We start from the raw sequence: 16840 nt of genomic DNA on the forward strand, positions 1-16840 counted from the left end.
AGATGTTCAACATCACTAATCACTAGGGAAATGCAAATCAAAACTACACTAAGATACCACCTTACAACTGTTAGAATGGCTATAATTACCAAGACAAAAAGCAACAAATGTTGGATACGATGTGGAGAAAAGGGAACCCTCATACATGGCTGGTGGGAAAGCAAACTGGTGCAGCCACTATGGAAAACAGTATGGAGATTTCTCAAAAAATTAAAAATGGAAATATCATATGACCCAGCTATCCCACTACCAGGTACTTATCTAAAGAACTTGAAATCAACAATTCAAAGAGACTTATGCACCGCTATGTTCATTGCAGCATTATTCACAATAGCCAAGACGTGGAAGCAACACAAGTACCCATCGACTGATGATTGGATAAACAAGATATGATATATATACACAATGGAATACTACTCAGCCATAAACAAAGAGAAATCATCCCATTTGCAACAGCATGGATGGATCTTAAGGGTATGGTATTAAGTGAAATAAACCAGACAGAGAAAGACAAACACCACATGATCTCACGCATATGTGGGAGATAAACACATGGGCAAAGAGAACAGTTTAGTGGTTACCAGAGGAGAAAGTGGTTAGGGGGTGGGCATAAGGGGCACATATACATGGTGACTAACAAATAATAATGTATAACTGAAATTTCACAATGTTATAAACCATTATGACCTCAATAAAATAAAAATTAATAATAAGCTTTCGCTGAGCCTTAACATTTTCAATTTTATTTTCATGGTTGTTTTTCTCTGTGTTTTTAATTTTTTCATTATGGTGAAATATTTCAAGTGTACAGAAAAGTACAAATAGTATAACAAACATCCATACAATCACGACCCAGAATTAACAAATATTAATATTTTATCATATTTACACCACAATTTTTTTAAAAGAAATAAAATATAACAAATAATGTTCCACTCTCTCTTGTATCCTCCCTAATTCCAACCTCACTCCTGTCTATAAGGAAGCATTATTTTGAAGATGTTATATATTCTTCCTGTCAATGGTTTTATACTTCTACCATATGATCTAGGCTCCACAAATAATGTATTTCATTGTTGTATTAATTTAAAACTCACATAAAATTATATCATACAAATTGTTCTGCAACTTTTGTTTTTCACTGAATTATCAAATTCTAGGATCTGTCCATGTTGATACATTTAGAATACCATATATTATCATATATATGAAGATCAAGACTGTTAATTGCAACTGTTTTATGGGATTTTATTTTATGATTATACCACAATGTATCAACCCATTCCCCTATTGATACTTACGTGCTTGCCCATTTTCTTAGTATTACAAATAAAGTAGCCATCAATAACTGTATATCTATATCTATATCCATATCTATCTACCTATCTCCTGTGGACACCTTGGTTTAAAAACATTCACTGCTTATTGGGGCCAGCCCAATAGCATAGTGGTTAAGTTCACGTGCTCTGCTTTGGTGGCCTGGGGTTCATGGGTTCTGATCCTGGGCACAAACCTACATACCGCAAATCAAGCCATGCTATGGCAGCATCCCACATACAAAATAGAGGAAGATTGGCACAGATGTTAGCTCAGCAACAACCTTCCTCAAGCAAAAAGAGGAAGATTGGCAATAGATGTTAACTCAGGGCCAATCTTCCTCACCAAGAAAAAAATCCACTGCTTATTCTTTAGTGGATATCATATTTACTCATATATATAATCCTCTTATCAATGAATAGTTAATTAAATCAGAGAAAGTTAGTTCTATATTTTCTATAAGTTTTAGCATCCCATATTTATAAAGATATGTAGTAAATGCTCTTTACTTATCACTGATCTTTTCCTTTTTCCTCTCATCTTTTTCTTCTTTCATCTTCTTTCTTTATCCTTGATTTCTTTCTTTTTTGTTCTTCATCCTTCCTTTTTTTGCTGAGTTTCTTTCTCATAATTGAAAAGCATGAACCAACAAAGAACAACAGTAATAAGGAAGGGCTTAATGAATTTACATAAAAGTAAAGTTTATTGTAAAATATACACATATAGCTATAAACTAAATTTGGCCATATATTTTAGAAGGCTATTTCTTTTACTCTAGGCCCCAGAAATACCAGAAGAACAGGAGGAATATAAAGAGCACATTCCTGAAGAAATATGTATTTATAAAGCACCTATCTCAAAACCATGGGTTTCTTTGGGCAGTGAAAAAGAAATTGAGGAAGAATCGGTTAAGGAATCTACAAAGAAGGTCAGAGGCTTGAATATGATCTCCAGTCATTACCTCCCTGTAGCTGAACATCACTTATTCCTGAGGGATCCATAAGGTTTGCTATATCTGCTATGGGGATATGGTTTTTCTTTTGATAGAAGAATGGTCATTGTTTTAGGTGGGTGTTATGGGTTGAATTGTGTCTCCCCAAAAAGATATGCTGAAGTCCTAACCCCCAGTACGTCAGAATGTGACCCTATTAGGAAATAGGGGGGGCTTTAACCAATTACTGGGGTCCTTATAAGAAGACAGCTGTGTGAAGACAGAGACACAGGGCGAGCACCATGTCAAGAAGGAGGCAGAGACTGGAGTGGTGTATCTACAAGCCAAGCACTGCTGGCCATCGCCAGAAGCCACAAGAGAGGCAGGGAACAGACTCTCCCTCAGAGCCCTGAGAATGAATCAGCCCTCCCACACCTTAGCTCACAGGCCCAGCTTCCACAGCTGTGAGAGGATAAAGTTCTGTTGTTGGAAGCCAGCCAGTTTGTGGTACTTGTTCACAGCAGCCCTAGGAAACTGACAGTGGCAGAACAGCTCCTGAGAGAAGCCATTATGTGCAAGTGATTTATTATGAAAGTGCTCCTTAAGAGAATAGGAAAAGCAGCAGGACAGACACGTGGCGGAAGCCCCGCGAGGGTGCAACCTCAGGCACAATTCTGGCAGAGGCATCTGCAGCCTGAACCCCTAGGGGAACTCTGAGGTGTACATTATGTCTCAGAGCTGTCCCAAACAGCAGCAAAGGAGATGGGCTTACGGATGTCTCCAACCAGCCCATCGTTGATCAAGACGTAAACTGCCAGTCACTTCCTGTTCCTTGTACCTGCGGGCAAAGTTGTCCGGGTAGCCCCAGAGCAGTCCTCCATGGAAAAGCAGTGGGTGGTGGCCACGGGAACCGAAGGCACACGAAGCTGGAGGGAGGCAAACATAGCAGACACAGAGATCTGAGAGGATCTGGGCAAAGCACTGGCATTGTCTACCCAACATCCATTTTTCTCCAGGGACTTGATTATGTTTTCTTTACTCCTTACATATGTTACAGATTACATATATGATTTCTCGAAAACGGCATCAATTTGGTGCACCAATTAAGTTCAGTGACCAGAATGCTTCCAGTGTAAAAGATGCCTATATTGAATGTACAGCCTACCCGGATAAAAATTTTACCCTTAGGCAACTTGAGAAAGATATTGGCATGCAAGTAGTCCCCGAAGTCAAGGACATAAGTACTCAGACAAGATGGTAAGTTTGTGATGGGTTTATGTGTTTTCAAAGGTAATTACAGTAAAATCTAGCACTGTCCATGATTATTTTGAGAGATCTGTATAATAAATAGAAATAGATTGACAATGATGACATAGAGCTCCACAGAATAATTCAATTGAGAAAGATCTAATCACACTCAACAATGTCTTTTAAGATCTTAATACGGGCCGGCCAGGTGGCATAGTGGTTAAGTTCCCGCACTGCGCTTTGGTGGCCTGGGGTTCACAAGTCCGGATCCCAGGCGTGGACCTAGCACCACTGTTAGGCCACACTGTGGCGGCATCCCACATAAAATAGAGGAAGATTGGAACACATGTTAGCTCAGCGACAATCTTCCTCAAGCAAAAAGAGGAGGACTGGCAAAAGATGTTAGCTCAGGGCCAATCTTCCTCACAAAAATATCTTAATAGGAAAATGAGATACAAGTAAATAAGACTGTAAAGACTGTGAAGTGGAAGAATGATGGATGCTGCTCATACTTACCGTACTGCTTTCAGAGAAGGGGCCCGGTCACCTCTGCCTGGAATATTACCGTTGGCGTCTAACTGCGCTGTTCTACCACTTGAAGGATCATTCTTACATATCAAATCAGGTTGTGTTACTCCACTGCCTAGGTGTCTTCTTTGGCACCCCATCACATCCAGAGCCCTTGGGATGGCATATAAGGGCCTCGTTCCTCCATGAGGAGGCACTGTCTGCCTCTCCAGCCTTGTCCCCCCTGTTCCCAGCCAAGCCCTCTGTGCTCTAGCCCCAGAGCTGCTTCCAGCTTCCAGAATACCTGCTTTTCTGCATCTTTCTGCCTTTGCCCATGCTGTTCCTCTGCATCAAATGCCTGTCACTGCCTTGTCCACCTGGGGGACTCCTCTTCACGCTTTAAGTTTCAGTTCAGTGCCCCCTCCTCTGTGATTTCCTGGAAACGCCAGATAGAGTTGATCACCCGCTCCTCTGTGTCCTCGCTAGAGCTTAGAGCTATCTTTATCATGGCACTGTCAGCCCATATTGCACTCATTTGCTTACCTGTTTGTCTGCCTGGGGTCCAGAACACTTTGAGGCTATAAACCATATAATTATACACAACGCTCTTAATTAAAATTTATCAAGTGAATGAATTGGTGTGAAATGGATTGCCAAGGGACTGCTTTGAGGACTTGAGCCAGGCTTTGAATGTTGTATAAGTGTGAAGATGTGTTTAGCTAAGCCATACATTTTTTGTCAGGATTTTAAAAAAAGCTTTTCATTTTGAAATAATTTTAGATTTATAGAAGATAAGCCACAAATGTTGAATATGATTTGGGGCATAGAGAAAGGGAAACAGCCCCTATTATTAAAATGACCTGAACAGTTCAAGGGAGTGGGAAGAACAGAGTTTGCATGGACCACGAGGAGACCTGCCTGGGTAGAACGGAGGGAGTGGCAGAGGTAGACAGAGAAATGGGTTTTCTGCGGCAGACAGTAGGGAACTTTGGCAAGTTCTGAAGCAAGAAAGAGAGAGAGAGACAGGGTGGTAAGGCTATTAAAATAAGATGAACCGGGCAGTATGTATTGAAGAGCAGTGAAAAAAAGCTTGGAGTTGAGGAGATTGACTAAGTAGGAGTCTGCTGTTGTTAAACCAGGTAAAATGTGACCAGTGTCTAAAGTAAAGTGGTGGCAGCAGACCGAGAGGAAAAGGTGGAAAGGAGATGTGCAAATACAAAGTGCTGTAACTCCCATCATTAAAACAAATAAACAAGAACGAACTTTCTTGACCTCTCCAGCTCTTCCCTAATTTCTCTGCTTGTCTTTACAACAAAACTCCTCACAGCGATTATCCACACTTTTTAGTTCCGCTTTCTCTTCTACTATTCTGTCTTGAGCCTACGCCAGTCTTAACAAGGTCACCAAAACCTCCAGTAGTCTAATTTTCTAATCCAATTTTCAGATCTCCTTTCTCCCCTTCTCAGCAGTATTTAACATGGTTAACCATTTCTCCTTCTTATAACACATGTCTTCTTGGCTTATGGACAACACTCATGATACCCCTCCTAACTCACTGGCAGTTCCTTTTCAGTCTCTTTTACTAGATCCGCCTCTTCTCAACTCCTAAATATTAGAGAATCCCAAGGCTAGCTCCTTTTGATCTTTCCTCTAACTACACTTAATCCCTGGGTGAATTTATCCAGTCCTATGACGTTACCTGTTATCTGTTTGTTGATGGCTCCCAAATCTATGCCTTCAACCTCAATCTCTCCCCTGAACTTTACACTCATTTACTCATCTACCTCCTTGGATGTCTAATAGGGCTCTCAAATTTAAAATGCCCCAAAACAACTTTTTTTCTATTGGGCTTCCTTTATGCATCCTTTCCCTCCTACATTCTGTTCTCCATGGAAGATCCAGAGTGATCTTGCTAAAATGAAAGTCAGATCACGTCACTGATCAAACTCTCCAATGGCCTCCCATCCTGAAGGAACCTGCAAGGCTTCATATGATCTGGATCCCCTTTTCCCTCTTCCCTCATCTCCTACAATTCCCCTGGCTCATCCATTCCAGCCACACTGGCTTCCTTGTTCCTTGAATTCACCAAGCATGCTCATACCTAATGTGTTCATGCTTACACTAAGTTCCTTTACATAGGCTGCTCTTCCCTCAGATATCTTTAGGGCTTATTCCCTCCTTCCTTCAGTTCTCTGCGTGAATGAGGCATCCCCAACATCCTAGACAAAAGCAACCACCCTCATTACTATCTATCTCTTACTCTATTTTTCTTCATGCTACTACCATCACTTGACATGTATTTGTCATTGTCTCTCTTCTCTCAGCTTCTCCTCACCACCACCCCCCCACACACACACACTTAAAATTTAAGCTCCATGAGACAGGAACTTTGCCTATTTTGTTTACTTCTATATCCTAAGCTCCTAGGGCAGTCCTGGCACATATTTATTAATTGGAGGGGAAAAAAGGAATGGAGGAAGAAAAGGAGGAGAAGAGGAATTGAGTTAAGGAAGAATGTGAAGAATGGATGACTGACTTGAGTTCAATATTAGGAGAAGAGTGAGAGAGGCAGAGACACGGAGAATTGAGGTCAGAGTGTGAACTGTAGTACAAAACATGCTTTTCATACCTGTGTAAATCAACAAGTCAGAAACCATGAAAGTGCAGTGTTAAAGTCAGGACACACACACATAGATACCAAGGGTCAGGATAAGAAATGGGTCAGAAACAAAGGAGGCAGATGAACAGACAGACCAGAACCAAAGGAGGTGAAGAGAAAGACAAGGATTGGTGGTCAAGTCTTGGCAGTGAATTAGGACATCACAGATCCGTAAATACCAAGAAGTAGGAGCAAGACAGGAAGGAAAGAGGTGATACATTAGTACTAAGAAACTTAGATTTTGAGACAGATTCCTAAGCCAAGTCAGCCAGAGACTTCTATGTTCCTGCCAGTTACAGAAAAGTGACAAGAATGAGTCAACCAACGTAGACTCAGGCGGTAGACTCAGAAAAGGACAGTGAACTTCCAACAACTAGGTCCCTAACCACAGGACTTGCATTTAGTAGGTGCTCAATGAATGTTGACTGATAACAATGGGCAATTGTTTCTATGCAAATGGAATTAATAGATGAGAATTAAGGGCAGGTCTTGACCCATAAAATATTTTAGAAAAAATAATAAAAAAGAACTCAAATTGTTCAAATCTAGGTGACTGGGAGAATGCTGGTCCTTCTTAATAAGATCAGGAAATTAGCAAGAGTAGCTCATCTCAGGTGGATAAGATGGGATATATGATTGTGATAGAAGAAGTGAAAAAAAATCAAAGATAAGATTCAAAGAGTAATGGCAGTGAAAGCAAATGCCTACAGCGTTCTGACCATGTCCTTGGCATTCTTGTACGTACTCTGCACATGTCAACCCAGTTAATCTTCATAACCGCCCTCTGAGGTAGACACTATCCCCATTTTACAAATAAAGAAACTGAGGCAAAGAGAGGCTGAAAATGAAAGCTCAATGTTTGGAACATAATTGAAATCTGAAGCAATAATGAATAGGTTTGCTGAGAAACAACAAATCACATTTAAAGAAGAAGAGTAACTCTTTGTTGTTGCTACTTTGATGAAACCACCAGATGCCACATAATCTCTTTCTTAATCCTACCTAGAGGACACTAATGTGGAATAGACATTAAAAGGTAAAGCTAAGATTTGAACGTGAGTCTCTCTGGTTCCTTTCTTTCCATCACTTTGCCTTCTGTTATGGATACCGATCCAGGCAGGGAAAAAAGAATGAATTGTTTAATAAATGTAAACAAAACTCTCTTTACCCTTCTGTTTGATGTCTCTCTATTTAATATATTTGCCTCTCACAGAGATATTTTACTGACATTTATTCAGGAAACACTGGTTAAATGAAACAATTTTTTTTGAGCACTTAGGATGTGCTAGGCGCTGTTTTAAAAGCATTGCATGTTAATTGCACCTTCAATCCTTAAAATGACTCTAGGAACTAGGTACTTTAAGAATTTCACTTAGAGATGGAAAAACAGGCACAAGGGTGTTGAATAATTAGCTCAGAGTCACAAAGCTAGTAAGTAACAAAGCAGGCTTCAAAACCAGGCAGCCTGTCACCAAAGTGCACACTCTTAACGACCATGCCGTATGACCTCTCCATAGCCTCATGCTCTAAGACCAAGGAGCTCACCCGTCTAGTGGGTGAGACTGACAAAGCCCAGAGGTACAATGGAACATGATATGTTCAGGTGTGGAGGTGAGCGCTGATTGCAGACTGTATGGAATAAGCTTTCTTCCAGAGATCATGTTGCCATCTTTGCTAAAATGTAAATTGTTCCTAGTTTTGTGTATTTAGAGCAGAGTTTCTCAACCTCAATACTACTGACACGTTGGGCCCCCCTCTGTTGTGGGGGCTGTCTTGTGTGCTGCAGGATGTTTAACAGCATCCCTTCGCTCTACCCACTAAATGCCAGTAGCATTTCCCAGTTATGACAACCAAAAAGTTTCCAGACATTTCCAAATGCCCTCAGGGTGTGGAGGTGGGGCAGGATTGCACTGGTTAAGAAACCCTGATTAAATGAAATGAAGAGAGAGAATGGCAAACAAACGTGGCAAAATGTTAATAATTGATGAAAATGGCTGAAGAGTGTATGGGAGTTCCTTATACCCTTCTTACAACTATTCTGTAAGTTTACAATGATGTCTAAATAAAGTTTCTTAAAAATAAGACTTTGTTGATTATGTTGGACAGAAATACTCAAATACTTTGACTAGCAATCAATATTAATTGTCTAGGATAAAGAAAAAATTCAATGTATAGAATTTAAATATAAAATAATATCCTAATATTGTCACAGACAAACTTTTGGCCTGTCATGATCTATCTTTCCTTCTCTTTGATCTAATTTTTGGTATTCAATTTTCTTTTAATATATTAGGACATATCCCAAAAATGCTATTATGCAGTATCATCCAAGAGAATTTTCAGAAGAGGAAAAAGAGACACTTGGACAAGCAAAGTCTTTGACTGATTTTCTTAACAATGTATCCATAAGGTAAAAATTATATATTAAATTTTAAAAATAAAACACAAAATATATACGTTTACTTATAATAATAGGTCTTAAAAAACAACTCCATACATGGTGTCTAGATAGAAAGTATGAAGACAGTTATCAGATATGCATGAGCATATGGCACGTTCTACAGATTCTCAGTCTTTCTTTCCCTTCTGTTGCTAAGCAACATCCTAGACCTTCCAAGCTAGGGCCACACCAAACAGTGTCGACTGGAAGATGTGTACAGTTGAGTGGGTGAGGATGTTTTCCTAATGGCAAATTAGCAATTATATATTTGCCATGATTTGTCTTATTTAAGTCTTTTTCTCCACTCCTTACTCCTCTTCTTAGCTTCGTTGACTTTTATAGGATTACAAAGATGAGAATAATGTGGATGTTGAAGATGATCATTATGATGATGATAGCTAAAAAAAAAATCTTTGTAAATGAGAACCTGAATTCAATTCAGATGTACTTTTTGGATATGTCACCCTTATCCCTCATTCCTGTGTTGCTGTCCCTCTTATTGGATCTGAAAGAGAAGTGTCTTCAAAACACCGCCTACACTGATACTAGGACTCTAGTGTTTCTAAATGAGAGAGAGAGAGAGCTTGACAAGGTCGCATCAAGTGGATATCAGAGTTCAGAGAAGTAGAATCAGTGATGGACAGGTTTGCCAGTTGTACCCAATAAGTTGGTTTCCATTTCTTTCCATAATTAAATTTTGGTGGTCAAGTTCATAGATAGCCAAAGTTAAGCTTTTTTATTTTTCACATCATTAGTTCTTTCAAACTGGATTAAATGTCATGAAAATAGGTATGTCTAGAGAGAATCTGGTTCAAAATTCATCAGTTTTACAAGATTCAAAGAGAGTGCATTAACTATTTGCCACCCACTCACAGGAAGCATGCTGTAGTTTTTCCTTTGTGGGCAACGCGAAAGAAACAAGAATACCTAAGGTTTCTTTTTCTCTATGTCAAAATTAAGTAATTATTAAAAAATTTCCTGATATGAACTTTAAAAATGAGAAGTCTATCTACGTAGCATCAATTTCCAGGGAGTAAATGGCCTATAGCCAATTCTAAGTTATCCACATCATATATTATCTTAGGTCCTGGGCTTTTATTCTTTCCCTTAAATTGCTATGCTTAGAGAGAGAGAGGAATACAGTTCTCTCCCTGAGATGTGTGAAGGAAAAGCCAGAACTATAGAAGAAAGAGAAAAATTGGTACAGGAATCACAATAGCACTGATCAAAAATAAAGAAGAAACCCGTGTTTGGGGCCGGCCCGGTGGCGCAGCGGTTAACTGTGCACGTTCTGCTTCCGCGGCCCCGGGTTCGTTGGTTTGGATCCCGGGTGCGGCCGTGGCACCGCTTGGCATACCATGCTGTGGTAGGCATCCCATGTATAAAGTGGAGGAGGATGGGCACGGATGTTGGCTCAGGGCCAGGCTTCCTCAGCAAGAAAAGAGGAGGACTGGCAGTAGTTAGCTCAGGGTTAATCTTCCTCAAAAAAACAAAAACCTTGTTGTCATTGCCATGCTTCCCATTCTAAAACTGTTTACAGTTTATTTAAATTTTTGAAATTAATATAAGCCCTTTTTTTCCCCCCCAGAAAAGAGCCCTTTTCGAAATGAGTTCTTTCTTTCTCATAGAATTTTATCCAGAACGAATCTAAGGGAAGCATTATTTGCAAAACAAGGAAATTGAGAGGAGAGCGAGAAACTTCCATGGGGTTCTCAAAGCAAAAAGAAGCTTTCATTTTAGGGTTAAAAAAAACCAATGATACTCACGGGCTTCAACTCGGACAATACTTTTGCCAGCCTCCAGTTCCTCACTCTCAGGAGCCACGTGGTGGGGTGCAGGGAAATCAAGAAACAGAAATCCAGAGAGGAGGCGCTGGTGTCACTTCTCCCTTGCGAATTAGTTCCCCGTTCAGGCTGAGAGGGATGGACGAACAAGGGGATCAGAGCAAAGGCCCCGTCTTTACCTTCTCTCTTGGGAACTCCTTTCTCATTCAGGCTGAAACAGAAAAGAAATAAGATTTTGAAAATTCTAACAAATCCTTCTGCTTGCAACGGGATTAAAACCTTAAGTCTCCAGGGTGTGAACCTACCCTCCACAGGGTTATTCCGACTTTCACGTGCATCTTGTAAAAGTGCAGGTGCTGACGCAGGAGGCCTGAGGTGGAGCCTGGGACTCTGCATTTCTGACAGCTCCAGGTCATGCTGAAGCTACTGCTTCTAGGAAATGCTTCTAGTTTGAAAGATGAAGTACAAGAAGAATTTAACCAAGAGTATTCAATTAAGCAGTGAGTGGTAGTGTTAAGGCTTAATTACAGAGGTATTAAATGGCACGTTTGTTTAACTACATTTTCAGGAGTATCTGTTATTATATTTAGTGTTTATGTTTTAAGTGTCTAAATAAAGCAGTTTTTTCTTATTTAAGGAAATTCATAATTGAGAACCACTCTTTCAGCTTACTACACCTTTTAAAAAACCAAGCTATCCGGACTTTCAATCATTAGGATAAAACCGTGGGTGGCATTCTGATTGTGGGAAAGCTCCTTGAAGCTTTGAGAGTGAGCTGAGCTTTCAAATCTTAGCACACAAAGGAACAATAAACATTATAGTAACTTATAGTAACTTTTAAGACAGGAGCCTCTCTGGGCTGGCCCCATGGCTGAGTGGTTAAGTTCGCACGCTCTGCTTCCACGGCCCGGGATTTCGCCGGTTCAGATCCTAGGTGACGACATGGCACTGCTCATCAAGCCACGCTGAGGCAACATCCCACATGCCACAACTAGAAGGACCCACAACTAAAAATATACAACTATGTACCGGAGGGCTTTGGGGAGAAAAAGGAAAAATAAAATCTTTAAAAAACAAAAGACAGGAGCCTGTCAAGCCAGGGTCCCTAGACTATAGAGATGAGTCCAGCACTCAGGTTATTTCCTAAAGAAGCAATATGTATATTTTTTTCTTGAGGAAGATTCACCCTGAGCTAATATCCATGCCAATCTTCTTCTATTTTTTAGTACGTGGGCCACCAGCACAGCATGACCTCTAATAGAGTGGGGTAGGTCCACACCCAGGGACTGAACCCAGGCCACAGAAGCAGAGCATGCCAAACTTAACCACTAGGCCACTGGGGCCGCCCTTAAAGAAGCAATATTAGCATTTTCAACAAGATAATTCTTCATTTTCGGGACTGTGTCATGCACTGCAGGAGGCTTAGTAATGGAATTAATTACGTTAGCATCTCCCAAGCATTGTGACAGCTAAAACCACTACCACTGCCGCCACCACCACCACACATCCGCGTGCGTGCCCACACACACTCTCACACACGCACACACACACACACACTTCTAAACTCTGAATCTCCCCTCAGGAATCTATTATTTGTTGTTCTGAATTTTACATCTATCTATATATACAATCCCAATTATATATTAGTATAATATTTAGTATATATTGTCATTTGGTACTGAATATGGCTAAGAAAATTGCCTTTTCTGTCAGTTTGGGTTTCAGGGAGCAAATGAGACCAAGTTCAGGGTAGAGCTTTACTGAGGGTCACACTGTGAAAAATAAGAGAAGGGGAAGCAGGATTGCACCGGGAGAGCTTCACACAGTCTCAGCCAACCCAACAGGGAGCTGCGGCGTGACCACGGGCTGTGGAGGAGTCCCCATGAGGCACAGCTGGCCAGGCCTGGAGTCCCTGCAGCTGTCACCCTCCGTCCTTGGCCTGGGGAGAGCACAGCCTGGGCTTGAAGACCGAGACAGGTCATGAAGCTGCTGTAGGCTGTCAGCTAGCCACATCCTAGCAGGCGAACAGCAAGTTCTTAGAAGTTCTCAGCAGCACACTGCCGTGAATTTTTTCTCAGTCATTTATTTCACGTGGGGTTAATCATTAGTTACCAAATATAACTGAGAATACTTTTTTCTTTTGGTATAAATGAAGTAGGAGCTGCTGAAAGGCTTATCATTGAATACTAAAATCCAACATCTTAATTGCTTTCTTCCCCCTTTTTTACAAAATAGTGTTGAAATAGCCCTGCAGCAAAATGAAATCATGAACACGTTTATTGATGACTGGAAATGCCTGGCAGAAGAAGAAGGTACCTTTGGTGACAAGACCGATACCCACCTGAAAGAGTACCAGTCCTTTACCGACCTTCATAACCTAACGGAGAAAATGATCACCTGCGTCTCGTGGCATCCCGTCATCTATGGTGAGAACGAAATGGCTGTGACGCCCTTTTGTGATGGCGTTGCAATAGTCTGCTGCGTTTATATGGAAAATTGCAAACTCGCTCAATTTCAATAAGCCAGCTTCCATTTGCTGAGAGCAGGCACCCACCAGCGCTTTCCCCACCTTCTCTCAGTCACGTGTCCTCCCACAACCCTGTGGGACACGCAGTGTGGTCTCTCCTTCACAAGGAGAGGACCAAAGCTCAAGTCAAGAGAGTGACTGGCTCTGTCACCCAGCTGGTGCAATGTTGAATCTGGATTTGACTCCGGCCTGTTGGACCCCCAAGGCTGACTTCATTCCCACCCCACCCCCTCACCCATGACACTTGGCCACTCTGATTACCGGCCAAGAGAGGACACACCTCCTTTAAAGGGCTCAGCAGCCAGGGGAGGTAGGAATGTGTGAAGCGGAACCCTGGAGAGTGGCGGTTGTCCTCTTTCTTCCTCCTACCCTCTGCCACATTGGCCCTTTGCTCACAAAAAACCAAAACATTTTTTTCTTACTAAATCTTCAGAGTCTACTGTTTATTTTGGACTAAAAGTACGTCTCAATTTGGACCAGCCACGTTTCAAGTGCTACGTAAGCAACATGTGGCTGCTGGCTGTCATATTGAACAGGAGCACTCTAAGAAAACTCTTGGTCCCCTGTGGAATATTTTTACTCAGGTTTCATCAAAACGGAAAGGAACAGGGACTATGTAGAAAAGCAAAACCTAAAAACACTTCTCTCTGTGCAGTCACTGCAGATTTTCACTTCTGATTGTGTTTCCATCAGGGCTAATAGCAGTGTCAGTGGCTGTACGACTCTCCTTTGAAGACAGAGTCCACTTTTCTGGTAAATTATTGCTGCAACCATCACTGATTCTTTTCTGGAGCTTCTCCGATCCCATCCATCCTCAGGTAATCAAAGGGAGCTGTCCCCCAAAGTCTAAAAACCTCCAAAGCTGCTTTCACGTGTGTCTTTAGCACTTATGATCACTTAATGTTGTAAACCCTTACAAAGTTAGGTTTTCTTCCCTTCAGAACTTGTCATCATTCAATTTGAGCAAAACTAAAGTTTATGCTTAGTTTATTGCAAAGGTTTATTGAACAAATCAACAAGTCCTCGTCAAAAAAGATTGTAAGAGGTATGTTTAACCTATTTTGAAAAGCAAACTCTTTTGTGGGCTTTATTCAAATACTAGTTATTGAAAGGCAAATAGATTTTAGCTTCGCGCTAATCCCCTCAATTCCAAGACTCACCAGTAGGTGACGGTAATAAGTAAAGATGAGTTTGTGGGAGAGCAATGGGCAGTGGTGGGGACCGTGGCCTGGAGAGCGCACAGCCCATCTGTGAGGACAGATACTCTTCAGCTCTCTTGTTGCCAGGTGGTCCCACTTGTCAAGAGAATCCAGAAATCTGGAATTTAGTGCAAAATCTCTCAATTTTTAAATAGCTCAACTAAAACCAAACCCAAACACATGAAAAACCCCCACTCGAACCAAAGCAAACCAACCACGCAGCAATCTAAATCAAATAAGACTGAAGGCCAGGTCTGCTTCATCTGGTTCTATTTCCATCATCTGCTCAAGAAGAGTGCTGCTTGGGAGGAGGGTGCTTTATACTGTTAGATTATGGTTTTTTCAAAAATGTACTTAAATATAATAATATTTCGTTTCTCTAAAGTATTGTGTGATTAGGGCTTTCTCTAATAACCCCTAGGTCCCCTTCTTCCTCCTTCTCTAATTCGTCTGAATTAAGGCAGTTTTACGGTAATAGATTCTGGATGCTTTAATTATTATAGACCCGGAGATCAAAAGGACAGTTCTTTAGTTCTTCTTATTAGGCTGTAACCATGGGCCCTCTAGGACCAGTTCAACTGACCCCATCTTATTAAAAGAGTAGTTAAGAGTGGTTTTTCAGGAACTGATACCCCTTGTCCAGTTCAGGCCAGTTGATACCACCAACCCATCAAGTGGGCCTGTGCAAATGCCTGATAAGTGACCTTATTGACATCAAAGGGCTGAAAACTCCACCCTCAGGTCATGCTAACACCACCCTTTTGTGAACATGCATCCTCTCAAGAGCCATGAAGTTTGACTATGCTTGCGCAGATCATCAATTACCTCACTTCTCCTTACATCCAATCATCTTTCTCCATGCTTCAGACTGCCCCGCCCTTCATCCCATAAATTTTGCCCCAAGCCCTGGATTGGGGAGGCAGATCTGAGAGCTGATGCCTCCTGCCTCCTTGCAGATCCATCTAGCAATAAAGCTGATTTCTTTTCCCAAAAGCTGATGCTGTAATAATTGGCTTTTTAAATTCACGTCAGGTGGGAGAATCCCATTTGTGCAGTAACAAGCTTACTTACCACAAAAATGGTGCCATTATCTCACCAGAGTTTTCCAACATTTCTACTGTTATAGAATTACCCTCCACTCAATGCCACGGAAGTGAGGCTGAAATAGAAAGAGGAAAGAAAGGCCCTTTTTTCCTCTGTCTTTTTTTTTAATTTGAGTTCATGATAGTCTACATCATTGTGAAATTTCAATTGTACATTATTTCTTGTCTGTCACCACATAAGTGCTCTTCTTCACCCCCTGTGCCAACTCCTATCTCCCTTCCCCTGGTAACCACTGAACTGTTTTATTCATCCATGAACTTGTTTATATTCCACATATGAGTGAAGTCATCTGGCGTTTGTGTTTCCCAATCTGGCTTATTTTGCTCAGCATAATTCCCTCCAGGTCCATCCATGTTGTTGCAAATGGGATGATTTCATCTTTTTTTTAATGTCTGAATAGTATTCTATTGTATATATATACCACATCTTCTTTATCCAATCATCAGTCAATGGGCACTTGGATTGTTTCCATGCCTTGGCTATTGTGAATAGTGCTGCAGTGAACATAGGGGTGCATATGCTACTTTGGATTGTTGATTTCAAGTTGTTTGGGTAGATACCCAGTAGTGGGATAGCTGGCTACCCATATGGTAGTTCTATTTTTAGGTTTTTGAGGAATCTCCATAATGTTTTCCATAGTGGCTGTACCAGTTTGCAGTGTATAAGGGTTCCCTTTGCTCCACACCCTCTCCAACATTTGTTATTTTTAGTCTTAGTGATTAGAGCCATTTTAACAGGTGTAAGGTGGTGTCTTAATGTAGTTTTTATTTGCGTTTCCCTGATGATTAGTGATGTTGAACATCTTTTCATGTGTTTCTTGGCCATCTGTATATCTTCTTTGGAAAAATGTCTATTCATATCCTCTGCCCATCTTTGATTGGGCTGTTTGTTTTTTTGTTGTTCAGTTGTGTGAGTTTCTTATATATTATGGAGATTAACCCCTTATCAGATAAATGATTTGCAAATATTTTCTCCAAATTGGTGGATTGTCTCTTTGTTTTGATCCTAGTGTCTTTTGCCTTGCAGAAACTCTTTAGTCTGATGAATCCCCACTTGTTTATTTTTTCTTTTGTTTCTCTTGTCTGAGAAGACATGGTATTCGAAAAGATCCTTTTAAGTTCAGT

The 16840-nt window shown here is 40.9% G+C and overlaps 1 protein-coding gene across 4 annotated transcripts in view; it reads left to right on the plus strand.

Annotated features, from left to right (window-relative positions):
* The window catches only part of DNAI3 (dynein axonemal intermediate chain 3), a 94423-nt gene that overhangs the window by 26464 nt on the left and 51119 nt on the right, over positions 1-16840 (plus strand). For all 4 annotated transcript variants that reach the window (XM_046645720.1, XM_046645722.1, XM_046645723.1 and 1 more), the window contains exons 6-10: positions 2096-2245; positions 3306-3505; positions 8956-9072; positions 13122-13312; positions 14107-14231. In XM_046645720.1, the coding sequence (XP_046501676.1) occupies positions 2096-2245; positions 3306-3505; positions 8956-9072; positions 13122-13312; positions 14107-14231 (783 nt within the window). The remainder of the gene's footprint in view (positions 1-2095; positions 2246-3305; positions 3506-8955; positions 9073-13121; positions 13313-14106; positions 14232-16840) is intronic.

The sequence above is a fragment of the Equus quagga genome, chromosome 18 (genome assembly GCF_021613505.1).
Source record: "Equus quagga isolate Etosha38 chromosome 18, UCLA_HA_Equagga_1.0, whole genome shotgun sequence".
Lineage (NCBI taxonomy): Eukaryota > Metazoa > Chordata > Mammalia > Perissodactyla > Equidae > Equus > Equus quagga.